General features: G+C 38.4%; 1 protein-coding gene across 1 annotated transcript in view; it reads left to right on the top strand.

The window, feature by feature from the left end:
• The first annotated feature begins 800 nt into the window (after positions 1–800).
• vat1 (vesicle amine transport 1) overlaps positions 801–15,806 on the top strand; it is a 58,453-nt gene continuing 43,447 nt past the window's right edge. The window contains exons 1-2 of the mRNA XM_056453311.1: positions 801–1,545; positions 14,363–14,570. Coding sequence (XP_056309286.1) covers positions 1,084–1,545; positions 14,363–14,570 — 670 coding nt within the window. The 5' untranslated portion in view covers positions 801–1,083. The remainder of the gene's footprint in view (positions 1,546–14,362; positions 14,571–15,806) is intronic.

The raw sequence follows: 15,806 nt of genomic DNA on the forward strand, positions 1-15,806 counted from the left end.
TGTTGTTTTAAATCGGATCACTGTTTAAAGTGAATGGAGTGGTTGTCAAGAATGATCTGCAGTAATATGTATAGGGCTAATTTGGTTTTTACATTTTTAACTTGTGTGGTTGTCTTGATGAGTGTTGTTATTGTGTGTTTGTTGTATGTATGCAATTGTTGTCTTAAATCCAGCGTTAAAGACAAATTTTCTTTCTGTGCTAAGCAGAACGGACAGTAAAGCTTAAACTAAACTAAATAAACTGTAAATCTTTGATTGAACACCCTTTACACACTTTAAAATCATAAGTTCACTCAAAACTTAAATTTCCAAACTTGTTTGAGTTTCTTTAATCTGTTCATCACAAAGGAAGATAATACTGAAGAATGCTGGGAACAAAGCAGACATTGACATCCATATGTTTTGTTCCTATGGATGTCAATGGGTGCTTTTGCCCAACATTCTTCAGAATATATTGTTTTGTGTTCAGAAATTGTGAGGAACATTTTTGGTTGAATTACCTTTTTATATTATTTTAAATTAACATAATATACATATATTTAATAAAAGAGCCAGTGCATTTTAACGTATGATTACATTTCAACTGTATGCATTCCTAAAGAAATGGATTAATCTGTGAAAGTGTATTCAACACTGCCAGAATTCCTCTCAATCTCTTGTCTGAATTTCAGCTGAGTAGTAAAAGCAGCTTCACTGCATTTACTAAATTGAAGTCAGCAAGCACAGCTGCCTGTCAGCGCGCAAACTCCCTTCACTGCACTCTTCAATCCACCGCTCGACTCCATTTCTCCGGGCTTTGCAGCTCGCCACGCCTCGCCTCGTTTTTTCTCAATAGTTGTCAGAGCCTCGGGTCACTCACTAGTCGTCGTGAGGCATCTTCCACTCCCTTTCTTTCTCTCTCTCTGTCTCCCTGTCCTCCACCTCCTCAGGTCTCCAGCATCCCAGTTTTGCAAAGGCTGAGAAAACCGTGGACCGCGCAGCCGCTCGTGTATTCTGAGGTTGTTTGAGCATCCGCATCTGAGTGAGGCAGGAAAACAAACGCAAGTCTTTTCTCTTCAAAAGTTCTCTGCTCAAACTCCGACCATGTCCGGCGAAGACGCACCTGCCCAGCAGCAAAACGCCGAGGAGCAGAAGCAGCAGCAGCAGGAGACTAAGACGCCCGCAGAGTCCCCAAAAACCGAGAGCAAACCGGACCCACCGCCCACCAGCGCGTCCACCGAGGCCGCCGCCACTGCTGCTGCTGCCGCCGCCGACACCCCAGCGCCCGCCGCCGAGAAAGCCCCAGAGGAGGACACGTTCACCTACCGGGCGCTGGTGCTCACCGGCTACGGCGGGTACGATAAGGTGAAGCTCCAGGTGAAGAAGGGGAAACCGACTCTCAAGAGCGGCGAGGTGATGGTGCGCGTGAAAATGTGCGGGCTGAACTTCGCCGATCTGATGGCGAGACAGGGACTGTACGACCGGCTGCCGTCCCCGCCGGTAACCCCGGGAATGGAGTGCTCGGGCGTCATTGAGGCTGTCGGTGAAGAAGTGACTGACAGAAAAGTGAGTAAACTCTTAGTTATTTATTTATCCTGTGCATGCATGCATTTTTTTTAATTGCTCATCAATTAAAATGTGTTCTGAAAATATTTATTCATTGATTTATAATCTCCTCGAGAATGAGTAAATGAACTCCCAGTCAAACTCCTGTCACACTGTCTCTCTCCACCGGAGACAAAAGAGAAGCGGGAGGGGCGCCGGTAGCCTCATTTCAGGAGCACCGGAGCTCTTGTCGCGCTGACCCGTGCAATGGGCCGGAACGTTAAACGTTCACGGGAGAGCGAGTTTTGCTTGTGTGCGCGGCGAGTTGAAAGTAACACAGCCTCGTGATACTTTATGCACAGAGCCAAGAGAGAACGCTGAAACTAATCTGCGTCGCGTCCAACGCAAGCAGCGTCGTTTATTGTAAAGAAAGCGTTTAGTTTCATCACCCCAGTTGTATCTGGAACCACCGCCCCTCTTTTCTCTCAGACATTGACGGGCTTTGAAAAGTCGCACCTGAGACGCGCAGCATCAGCATGCGTTATATTAGTCGACAAAACGTTTAAAAAAGTAACAAAATAATGCTTTTATTTTGAATAAACCACTTTCTCTGATTGATCCCCGGTGTCTCGCGGGCGCGTGGAAGACTGTCCCCGCGCGCAGGAAAAAGGGCGAGGCGCGCGAGGGGGGAAAATGCTAATCGCACGCGCCCTTTGTCATCAGCCTCGCGCTTTTGTGACACTCTGACATCATTCATCATCCGTGCCATCTTTTTTTCTTCCTTCTGGTCTCTTTAAACAATAATTAAACTTTTTCTTCCCGCTTGTATAAACGTCAACGCCTATTTCTGTAGGCATCGCGCCAGCGAAATACAATTTCTTAGTATTACCATATTTGATTTGGTTGGCCGGCGAATGAATAGTGTAAATAAACCCAGTTCTCCGGTTACTTTTCATTCAGCCCCGTCGGTTCATAGAAGTCTTTAGTATGACGTGGACTAATCGACTTTCTATGTGCTCCATATGAACAAATCGATGAGTCATGCCTGGTGGTTGCTGAGCCGGTCTCCATGGCAACGTATCATGGCAACGCCACATCTCAAGCGTTGAAAAGATTTGACATTTTGTTTGAAGGAGAATAAACACTTTTAACGAGAAGCAGTCGAGGTAAGATGTTCACCAAATTGTGTGAAATGCTGAGGAAAACATAAAGCCTGCATTACTATGTGAGAGAAAAGAAGAGTAAGCGAGCACTAGGCGTTGGCTGGTGGGTGATGCGGAGGAGGTAGATAATGGTTCAGCCCTTCCTCAGCCTTGTCTGTCACCGATATTGAATTTAAAAGGTCATCGTCCACCGTATTGCTCTCTCTCTATCTCACTTGCTCTCTATATTACCTTGTCAGCAAGCAAACAATTGCTTCTTCTCACATTCGGAGAGCTGACATTGTTTAAGCATGTGAGGTGAGGAATCTGCTGATTGTGGTGTCCGGAAAAATGACTCTTTCTTATGGAGAAGACCGAGCGACTGTCTGTGCATTACACACCATTAATGGACTCTTGAGTCAGTGTGCGAATTATACGTTTGGGTAATATGCATGCCACACTCAACCAAATTCATAATATTTAAATCATTTACATCTAATTTATTAGTCAAACTTATTTCCAGTGTTTTAGGCAGAAACGTAATGGGGCTATTTCAACAAAAGATGATCAAAGACGACCTGCTTTTGATATAAAATGGTGCATTTTGCAAAAAAAAAGTTAAGTAAAATAAATGGATGATCGTAAAATATCTCACTATATGTGGACACGTGTGTCTATTATAATGCACACTATATTTGACTTCACTTTTAGGCTTTATAAATACAAACCTTAAAGAAAAAGTGTCTTGATGTGATCAGTGTCAGTCTTTTTGATCATCAATCTCCCTCCCCTCACACATATTTACTTTTGACATCCTTCAGGGGGGGTTTAGGCATTAATTTGGGCGGTCAACCCTTGAGCTAGTGTGAGAATTACACATTTGGGTAATTTGCACTTAACCAAACTCATAATATTTGAATTAATTTTAAATATTCATAATATTTAAATAATTTACATCTAAATTGTTAATCAAACTTATTACCAGTGTTTTAGGCAGAAGTGTAATGGGGCTATTTTCAACAAAAGATTATTTAAGATGACAAGAGATGCTCCGATCAGTCCGCTGGAGATCAATATCGGCCGATAATCACTTTTTATGGCTCAATCAGTACTCGCTAATCTGGCTGATCACATGAACCAATGGCAAGTGTTCGTTTACAGGTTTACAAACAGAGGAAGATGCAACCTCTTATGTATCAAGTATGCACTCTAAACCTTTTCTTCATTGAGGCACATTGAATTATTCTTTTATCATTTGCCATGTTTCTAAATTGCATTGTTAGTCATTTTTCTTGCCAATTTTTTAATCCGTTTTATCTAGAATTTTCTGTAAAGCTGCTTCTTACCATGACATACTTACGATATGTGTTTAAGGAATTATAATCAGCATTATTTATTGTGTTAGGAAAGAAGAGATCTCCACTAAGTATACCTAGAGGGAAAATGTGCTTATGCAATGCTAAAGTTATCTAAAGCTTGAAGCATCAGAACTGGTACTTTGTATCGGCCGATAGCCATGACGAGGAATCGGTACTCAGTATAAGCTCTAAAAATCCTGATCGGACATCCTTAAAGATGATCTGTTTTTGATATAAAATGGTGAATTTTGCAAGGAAACAAATACATAAAGTTTGCATCCCTTCACCAATAAATGGAGGATCATAAAACATCACACTTATGTTACTATTAAAATACACACTATATTTGACCTCAATTTTAGGCTATATAAATACAAACCTAAAACAAAAAGTGTGTTGATGAATTCAGTGTCAGTCTATTAGCTCATCAAGCCCCCTCCCCCCACACACATCTACTTTTGACATCCTTCAGGAGGGGGTCAATCCTTGAGCTAGTGTGCGAATTATACATTTGCGTATTATGCACTTAACCAAATTCGTAATATTTAAATTTATGTAAATATTCATAATATTCGAATCATTTACATCTAATTTATTAATTAACTTATTTTCAGTGTTTTTAGGCAGAAGCGTAATGGGGCTATTTCAACAAAAGATGATCAAAGACGACCTGCTTTTGATAAAAAAATTGTTAATTTCGCAATGTACGTATAGTTTTAGAGTCTACATCCCTTCACTAATAAGTGGGTGATCATAAAATATCTCACTTGCTATTTGTGGATATACGGCAGCATATATAAGTCCACCCCTCATAAATCTCTCTTTTAAATTCATATTTTTAATAGGAAGCTATACAATATAATATTTGTGCATATACATTAGATTAGTCAGTGCTGAAGCCAAATCTGGAGCTTATCTAACAAAATAACTTACAGTAACGATCCAAAAACTAATACACCCAAATTTATATGTTACAGAAAAATATTAAATACAATTTTAAAAAAGAGCAAAAATCAAGAGAAGCAAAAAATAGAAAAATTTAGTTTAAATTTTGTAGTTTGTAATTTGGTTTTGCAATATTTAGCTTGAATTTAATTGTATTATCTTTCAATTTCTAAATATGTTTGGTGACTAAAGTATTATTTTAATAAATATATCTGTTTAATAAATCAGTTTGGTTAAAATGCACCAAAATACATTGCTTATATTCACTGAGAAATGGATACAAATATTAATTTTCAAAATGTTGTGTACTCAGTTATGCTGAGCACTGCATGTGTCTGTTAAAATACACTATATTTGACTTCACATTTAGCCTATATAAATACAAACCTAAAAGAAAGTGTCTTGATGAATTCCGTGTCAGTCTGTTAGATCATTAATCCCCCAACACACACACACACACACACACACACACACACACACACACACACACACACACACACACACACACATATTTACTTTTGACATCTTTCAAGAGGGGGTTAAGCATTAATTAGGGGGAGGGTCAACCATCCTGTAATTTGCACCCTGCTCTTGAGCGCCATATAGGTGGATGCTAAAAGCTGTGACGTCTTCTCACACGACCTGACAGATGTTATTCCTAAACTGCTCTCCTGTGCCCACTCTCCACCTATATTAGCATTTTTGGTTATGAATTATTCATATAACTCGTTGCTTACACACACACACACACACACACACACACACAATATTTATCAGAGTTCTTCTGCGAGAATCAGATGCATCTGTTCACAATTATCTTCCTCTGGACCACATTGTCAGCCTGGAATTTCCTCTCTCGCTCTCTCTCTCTCTCTCTCTCTCCCCCTGTGTGTGTGTGTGTGTGTGATTTGACAGGTCGATGATAAACAGCGATGCAGTTGAATATCAGTAAGTGAACTGAAGGGACACAGGCTGTTTTAGCTGAATCCGATAGTGTAACATTTGTGATCGAGAGAGAGTTTTTAACCATGGGATTTTTGACACTGAAACCTGACGTCTTTTCGGGTGCTCAAATTTAAAAGCAGCTTTAACTGCGCCGTAAAAGAAGAGTTATGGTTTTATGACTTGTAGGCTGGGATTTGTTCAGTTAGTGGCACTATATGTATGATCAACATGATAGAGCTGTGTCTGTTGAAAAATAATAATAAAAAAAATGACTGTGCCAAAATATCACAGTAGAACATGCAGGATGCAGGATAGGGAGAGATGGGTTACAGAAGTGGAAAGGCAACTGGTGCTATGATGGAAAATGACCTAATTTTGCATTTGTGGGGTTTAAATAATGTGAATGAGGAGAAATGCCTCTCTAGACCATGTGTAATGGAGAAATAATAATAGATAATAAATAGACTTGACATCTTGGGTCAGTGGTTCCCAAGTCCTGCCTTCTGCACGTTTTGTATGGCCATGTCCACATGTTTTTTTTCTTGAATAAATTAGTGTGACTTTGGTGAACGTGAGTCTTTCGAAGACACATTTTTGGTCATGTGACCAATTCGGAGGACATTGTACAGCAGTTGATTTGGATGCCTTCTATTTGGATAGCATTGTTAAAGATTAATTTCCCTCAAAGGACAGGGATGTTTACTCAAAGCTGTTGTTTTGGCACATCTCCCAGTCTATGTTCCTTGCTCTTATTTGCAAGGTTATACTCCTGTGTTACTCTCAGGAGCAACTCCACCACACTGTTGTTTCATTTAAAGAAACTATGTGCTTTTCCTTGACATAGTGCTGCGGCAGATTAAAGAACTGGAAAGTAATTAATTGGCAAGCGTAAATGACCCAAGTCGTATGGTGCTGCAAAGAGGGGCGGGATTAAACAAGATGATTAGACATTTAAAAAGCAAGCGATTGGTCCATATTTTAAATTTCTGTCCAGAGAGGACATGTTTTGATTCTCGATTGGTCTCACACTGATTAGTCAGGTGATGTGATTTCGCAGGGCAGAGTTCACCAAGCTTGAACTTTTGCACTGCAGCAAAATGTGAAACCTATCGCACGAGCTTGCGTTTCCGGTCTGTCGCATTCACGTGCGTATGAATGGAAGTCTATGGGGAGAAAAGTCCAGTGTGACCGCAGCTAAATCCTCTTGCGTCTTAACGCATGCACAGTTTTTTCATTTCAGTGTGGATGAACAACCTTTCGGAAGCTATTGAAAACAGTTGTGTCTATTAACGCCATTTTCAAACTTATCTGGATTAGTGTAGTCATAGTCATTAGCTATGTTTCCATCCAAAGATGTACATTTTCTGTATTTAATAAAGGACTTGTTCCTCGGAAGACAATGCTGACACTCAATGAACGTCTGAAGGCATAAGACGCAGAGCGCAGATGCTTTTGACAATTCTGGAGGTCATTAATAATAACACTAATACTGAAACGGTTACTGTGTACAGCATCTGAAATGTTATTTGGTCATTCTAAAACAATGTGCTCAGCCTGCTGGTTTGTCACACACATTTTTATCATCACATGATCTCTTATAACAAAATCACACTTTTTTTTTTTTAATGCGCATACTGGAATTTGTTCGGTAAAAGTGTTTCCATCGTAGTTTATGCACATTGTTTCATTGAATAAAGTTTATCCTACTCAGCTATGCGCATATGATTTTTTTATGCACATTTACAAAAGGTAAGTCATCTTAGTGTTTCCATCAACTGTTCTTTTGTACGCATATCTAAAAATGTGCATAAAAACAGGTGGATGGAAACAGCTAATGGCTGTATCGGAAAGAGCCTACTCCCTATAGCCTTAAATAGTGCGATATTTGAGGGAGCAGCCATTTCTAGTGGTGTCCTAAACCATAGTAATTGTTCTGAAGTGCACTTAACTCATGCCAAATGAATTTCCGCGTCTCACCACTAGATGGCGTTCACAGCGGAATCCTATTAGTGTAGCGTTTCAAAATAAAATAATTGTATACATGACAGAAATCAAAATGCTTTGCTTCATCACTAATAGACAGCTCGCTAAGTGTTAAATAACTATCACAGGGTCTGACAAAGAATTTATCAACCAGCAAAGCACAAACAAAACAACATCCCTTCTGGTGCTTAAATTCACTCACTCGTTTTCACTCACTTCTATGTTATTGGACTAATGTAGGAAATGGTGAATGAGAGTTTAGGGGGCGATTTCTGATACTGCATATGTCTCTGTTTTGTGAGACACCGTTCAGATGTAGCTGTCTGCTAATGAGATGATGCTCTCTATCAGCTTTCTGAAATAAGATGCACACAATGTGCAGAGCTTTGGGTGCACAGGACTGGTGTTGAGAATTTCTTTAATTGTCTCAACAGAAATTTTAATCCCAAAAATAAGGTTTACGCATGCTGTCGGTGCCACTGTAGTTTGTGAAATCAATTCAGATCTCTATTATCAGATGCTGTCATAATTACTGCTTTCTCACGACTGTTATTTTTGTTGTTTATTTTGTTAATAAGAGGAAAGCATGCTGTGCTGTTTTATATTGCACATTGGTTTTTCTTTCCATATTAAATTAGACATGCACTGAAGTACATGCCAATAATTGGTATTAACGGATTAGTGCAATAATTATGTTGGCTGATTATGAAATTTTTTTAAAAATCAGAGCTAATTATATCCTGGCAATCAAAATGAAGCAAGAAAATGCATTAAATTTGTGCTGTGTATATAAAATGTGTTGTGTGTAACAGTTCCAGACTTTTGAGTTTCTTTTTTTTCTGTAGAAAACAAAAAGAGGATATTTTGAAGAATGCTTGAAACCATTAACCACTGGTTTATATAGTTGGCGGTAAAACACTTTGATACAAGTAGTTTATCAGTTTTTTAGCATTCTACAAAATATCATCTTGCGTGTTCAAAGGAGGAAAGAAACTAAAACAGGTTTGGATCAAGTCATGGTTGAGTAAACAATGAAAATGATTAATAAAAATTCTTTAATATGCATCAAAAAGTTAATTTATTAAACAGCCATTGATCCTGAACCTCTCCTTTGCCTACTGAATGATGTTTCTTCAAAAACCCTGACAAACTTTTTACTCCGTATTAACAACTGCAAAGAAAACGTATATCAGTTTCTGGTTCTTTCCTAACCTACTGTCAACAATGGTTTTATTTATATATATATATATATATATATATATATATATATAGACTTTGTTCGACTGGAGCAATTAAATACCTTAACAGAGCAACGATTTTAACAATTATTCATTGGAAACAAATACATAATAGTTTGTTATTAAAAAGTACATTATTAAAATTCGAGTAATTTAATAGAATGACGTAGGAGAAATGATTACGATGTCTTAAGATATAGGTGACAACAAATAACTTACTGTTTGATACGTTTCATCATAAGTTTACACACACACATAATAGACAAGACACACATAATAGACACACAATGTTTAATAGACATACATAATTTTATGTACTTCTGACGTTATGTATATAGTTTTTTTCCCTTATCATTAATCATTTCAAATGTATTTATTAAATGTAAAATAAATTGTTAAATTGTTAAACACATATTTACTAAATATTTATGTATTACTGTATGTAGTTTCAAATTAAATTATTACTCCAGTCATTATGGCTTTTATTACCATTATTATTATGATTATTATTATTATTATTAATAATAATAATGATATTAATAATAATAGCAATAATATGTAATATTAGAGTGATTTCTGTAAGATCATGTGACTCTGAAGACTGGAGTAATGAAGCTGACAATTCATCATTAAAATCACTGAAAGAAATTAATAAATTAAGTTATAAACTACTTTTAAACAGTTATTTTATAGTGCAATAACATGTTTAAGTCCAAAAAAAGTTAATTTATTCCTTTTAGTTAATTTATTTCCATTTATTCTTAAGCGGTTAATCTTAAACAGTTTGTTGAAATAGAGAGAATACATTTTTTATTTGTATTTCTTTCAGAATGTGCAAAAATCAAAACCAATAAACTGAATAAATCAGTATCGGTGCATCTCTAAATGTTATATATCATATTAGAGGTAAATGTTTGGTTTGTAACTCAAAAACTTTTACCTGTAACTGCACCTTGATGTTTTTCTCATTTTCCTGTAGCGGGTAGAGGTCTCCCACATCTAATGGTTTACTTCTTAGTAAAAAAAAGTTAGTGTACATCAGGACATTAAGTCACATTCAGTCTCTGATATCTAACGTCTGCAAACACAAGAGCAACTTTGTGTTGCAGGACATCCCAAAAGTAATTGATCCTGTAGTTTAAATACAGCATTTTAATCTGTTACTGCATAATTAGTTGCTTTCAGATGCAATCATTTAAAAAGCAATGGTCTCATTTGAATGGACTGCACCCCATCTTGAGCGTGCCAGGGTTAAGCGTTCTGCTCAAAGGCACAGTGGTGATAAAAAAAGGATTGCGATCTCAATATCTCTCCGCCCCGCTTGGGTTTTCTGAGCGGCCATTCTTTGTGTTTTGCAGCCCAGAGCCTTAACCGCAAGCCTACTGCCGTCACATACAAAACAAACAAACCGATTAAAAAGGACAAAATCAGTGCTGGGAGACAGCAAAGCTTTATGGAGGCAGAATCCCGCTCATTTCCACAGCAACAAGATTAGAAGTTCGCCGACAGATGTATTGCATGAGCCTAATGCACTAGAGAGCCACTTTACCCTTCAAAGTGTGTGCATGTGTGTGTGTGTGTACGTGCACGCTTACAGGAAAGGAGGAGACGGGAGAGAGTCACAGCCAGTGACAGACATCTCACAAGACCTTCGGCTGGCCTTGATCTTTGCAACCTCAGCTGAAAAGTGTGTTTGTTTTTGTGCAAGCACTGAATACCAAGTACGATATGTTTGTGACAAGTGTGACTGTTTTGCAAGTTGGATGGAAAGAGAGAGAGCGAGAAAAGGAGGGGGAAGAGGGTTGATTTCTCCATATGGTGAATCATGATCACAGTTCCTGACCAAGGCTTGAAGGATCTGTGGTGTGCAGAAAGTCCAATTAAAGGAGCAGGAGGAAGAAGAATGGCGGAAAGCGAAACTGAGAGGTGGAAGATGAAAAGAGAGAGGGAGAATGGCAAATTGTGAGGAAAGATGAACTGGGGCACAGACAAATCGACTTGGGAGTAGTCCCATTCTCTAATTGGACAGTATAGACAAAGATGCCCATGCGTCCCTTGGGCCTATTAGACTCTCTGTCTTCCTGTCTGCGAGGGAAGCGCTGGGTATATTAGTGTTTGCGTTTTGCTTTTGAGAAATGGTGTGTGTGTTTGTGTGTTGTGTGTGTGTGTGGATCCTGTAGCTCTGCTGAACATTTGTGCCAAGTTTGTGCATCCTCAGAAAGAGAAATAAAGAGGTGCTTTCCTGCCATGTTTATTTGTGTGTGTGTGTGTGTTGTCTTCTCAAGCTCATTGAGGCTGAAGGATCTGCCTGCCCCCCGATGAGAGGAACTGATCTTTAGAAATAAAGAAAGACAGAGCCTGATAGAGGGGGAGATGAGATGAAAAGAAGTGATAGACGGGGAAAGAGTGCTGGAGGAAGTGGGATGTTTATGATGCTACAGATTGTGGAAAAAATGCAAAAGTGGAGGACGAGCGAAGTGTTGAAAGTTTTTGTGCTTGTGACAAAGGTCGGATCAGTCAGTGTCAAAGCCTTTCTGCAATTTAAGCACTGCCTGAAGGTGAAGTGTGCCATTTGTTGGTGCTAACGATTCCAAGTGAAGAGAGAATTGCAATCTGTTTGTTTGAGCGGCTCGACAGGGTGAGATATAATGATGCTGGGTCGACCAATAATCTGAAAACAAGCATTTTACACTTTTGGACTACTGTTGGTGTTGCGTTTAAAGGGATTGTTCACTCTCAAGTAGCTCCTAAACTGGGGTGTGTTTCCTAAACAACAATGTAACTATCATAATACGATGCATCGTTTAGGAAAAGAAGGATGTAGTGGCGAGTGTTTCCCAAAACCCGTAGTTTCTCCATCGTTTAAACCACGCTAGTTATGACTAGGGCCAGACAGAATCTGTGGAAATTTTTTGCTATTTCTGCACAGAATCTTGTTGAAAATCGGTGGATTTATGCGGAATTATTTTGGAAGTATTATAACTAAAAGCTTGTTATATGAAATGAAAAAAGAATTACTTTTCAACTTTTATTTAATGTTTACAATGCAAATCCAATTAGATCCACTTATTTTGTAAACAAAGCAAGTTAATAATATAATATATCTACTAAAAGACGGAAAATATTACTTTACAAACTCTACTGTAAATAAATCCTATGAATATTTTCATATTAGTCAATAATATTACTGAAATTAATTTAAAAACTGAAAAAATATAAATTTACACAAGTAAATGCATAGACTCAATGATGGGCTAAAAATCTGCGGAATTCTCCGTGTGGGCCTAGTTATAATGTAAAACACCCATAAGGATGCTCTAAACAGGGTGGAGTAGCAACTTCTTTTGAAAAGAACCCCATAACTTTGTGCAAATTATATTGTTTTAAACGCTCACACATTTTTAAAAAGAATCCAATATTAGTTTGGGTGAAAACATGCACTCGCTTTGCATTTTTATTGAAATATGTAAATGACACACATAAAATATATATAAAATCACTTACAAAAGCTAACACGTATTCTAATATCCTACTGTATATAAATCAAATAAATAAATAATGAGGCAATTTATTAAGAAATTAAATTAAATTTTTATCATTTATTAGGAAATGAAAAAAATCCTACTTTATTAATAATAATAATAATCATCATCATTATTATTATTAAGTAGGATGTTTTTTTTATTTTTTTTATTTATTATTTAAAAAAAAGTCAACTTTTACAATTCGACACATGCAAACCACTGCAGAAATGTTCTAACCAACAGGCCCATGTCATATACAGTATTATTAAAAGCTGTGTTCATGCGACGAGCGACTCACAGTGGCAAAGCGTCAATCACCTATTCATTTCAACGCAGAGTGTGAGACTTCCAGCAACCTCTGTCTACATGAGCAACAGCGACCGTTGGCGACCAGGTGGGAGTGTAGAGCGATGCGACAAAGTTGAGAATCCTTTAACTTTAATGCAAATGAAGAGCACTAGTAGATGCAATGGACCTGAGATGTTCAAAATCCCGAAATGGAACCAAAAAACATTACATGTGACTTCAGTGGTTCACATGTAATCATGCAATGCTTTAAAAAACTTTTGTGAGACAAATTTATTCACATTTGTCTTCTCTTCCGTGTGATGGGTAGTATGATGTATTGCAATCAGATTTAGAAGTGCAACACATAAGCATGATATAACTCTTAGTAAACATTCACCATCATCTAATGCAGAATAGATTGGGGAACAGCTGTTTTTACACTCCTTTTGGCTCACTAATTCTTTTTTGAGCTTTGCTGGATTACAGTTGAACTACTGAAGTCACATGGAATGTTTTGACAATGGTTTTGGTCCCTTTGCTCGACTTTGAATGTGCGGGACAGTAGTTCTCTGTGGTGGGTGAGTGCTCTCAGATTTCATCTAAATATCTTAGTTGTTGTGGCTAACATAAGGTCTCAGGGGATTGAAATGTCATGCGGGGGAGTAATTCACAACAATACATTTTTGGGGTGAACTAACCTTTTTAAAAGCATTCACCTCAATGTTGATTTGTTACATGTTGTGTCATGTGTATACTAAAACAGATGAAAACTGCCGTTTGACTGTGCAACAGACCATTGTAGCCCTTTTTTACCTTCATTTGTAAGCACACTTAGGGTGGCTCTAAGTTTGTGTGTGTGAGTGTTTGCATTCCATGTATCTCTTCATTCCAAAGGAAGTAGTGGAAGTCTGCTCAATGAGTTTTCCTGTATCTCTCTCTGTTTGTGTGTGTGTGTTTCTGTGTGTGGGTCTCCAAGGTAATTGAAGGATTTTCAGCTACACCAGATTTTATCACACTGCTCTAAATGGTACACATATATCTGCTCCAAGATAAAGATTAGCAAAACGGTGCAGATGGCCAGCAGTGCAGGTTCAAATATTTCGTTGAGGTATGCTAACCGTCATGAAGGATAATGACAACAAAACGTACACTAGAGATACTCCTGATCTGCGCAGCTGTGCAATTGTCTGGCCAAAAACGTCTCTGAAAACGCCAATGCTACGCAAAACAGCAAGTGAACAAATCAACTTACTTGTGAATGTTCATTGACGTATACTCAACATTGCTGCAGTGCTGCTGTGGTGACTGTGCCACAAACTCTGAAAGGCATATTGTTTCAGAAAAAAATTCCAGGGCTGTTTTTTTCCCCACTGATATTCCTTCAATGTTTCCCTCTATCTCGTTTTCTCGTGTAGGTGGGTGATAAGGTTCTAGTTCTGAACCGGAGCGGGATGTGGCAGGAAGTAGTAGTGGTGGCGAGCACACACACTTTCCTGATGCCCGAGGGCATGAGCTTTGAGGAGGCGGCGGCACTTCCTGTCAATTACATCACCGCCTACATGATGCTCTTCGACTTTGGGCACCTGCGTCCAAATCAGAGTGTCCTTGTCCATATGGCTGCAGGTAAGCATGTGTGCGTGTGTGTGTGTGTGTGTGTGTGTGTGTGTGTGGAGATTATGCAAATGTATTACAGGCTTCATAACAGGGATTACATGCAACCTAATGCAGTTATATTTCATGAGCCACAGCACACTGGACGCATCCATCATGCAGGTGTGCGTAAGTGTTTGTGTGTACGGCTCCTGCAGCTGGCTAAAAGGGCGCCCTGGGGTTTTTAATGGAGGCGAGGGAGTACAGCAGTGGTCTACATTTACTTATGCTCTCCCATCATCATTCCTGTGAGTGGATCAGCGAATCCCAAGAGCCATTTAACTATTTCCAAGTGTCATCCCTAAAGGATTTCGTACTGTACTGCAGGTGGATGTACTGTATGTGAGGGGGTGTTTTGGGAGTCTGTTCTCGCCAAATAATTAACATTTGGAAGACTTTGCGAGTGCAGATGCAGGTTTGGATAGTTTATTAGTTCTCTGAGAATATTCCTGTAGGTGTCAAATGAATCTCTTATCAATAAATTCTCTGGGTTTTGCTTAAAAACATTTAGGGTTCTATTTTAACAATCTAGGTGCAAAGTCTGAATCGCATGGCGCAAAAGCAGTAAGGGCGTATCTGAATCCACGTTTGCCATTTTAAGGATGGAAAAATATGCTCTGCATGCCCAGCACATGCTCTAACAGGGTTGTGCTTATTCTCTTAATGAGTTATGGGTGTGTTTTGAGCATAACAGGCTTTAAACCAATCGGAGTCTTATCTCCTATTCCTTTAAGTAACTAGTTGAGTTGAGTTGAGGTGTGCGTGCGTGCGTGCGTGCGTCCGTGTGTGCGTGCGTGCGCGTGAATTGATATTTATGTTTCGAATTGTGTGGAAGAGTTTTTTTAGTAGTGAGGTGCTGCTTTGTTTTATTTAATAGCCTAAGTGAGAGAGAGAAAAAAAAGAAATTTTAGAGTAATGAACACATTTTTTCACTGTTTTGACAAACTAAAGTGATGTTACATCTGCTTATGAGAAAAATGCTAGGGGTGCAGCTGGACTCTCAACTTTGGGGAGTAGCTCGATACATCAAATAGAATTTGCAAACTTTCAACATGGTACACCCTGCACATACTGAAGAAATACCACCAAAATGCCATCGTAATGAAGAACTTTTACCTGGTTGTACTGCTTAGGAACCATACGTTTCATTCAAATGTGTTTAAATTAACACTGTTAAATATATGGTGTATAGTTATTGGTACAGTATGT

Source organism: Danio aesculapii, chromosome 3, assembly GCF_903798145.1.
Source record: "Danio aesculapii chromosome 3, fDanAes4.1, whole genome shotgun sequence".
NCBI lineage: Eukaryota > Metazoa > Chordata > Actinopteri > Cypriniformes > Danionidae > Danio > Danio aesculapii.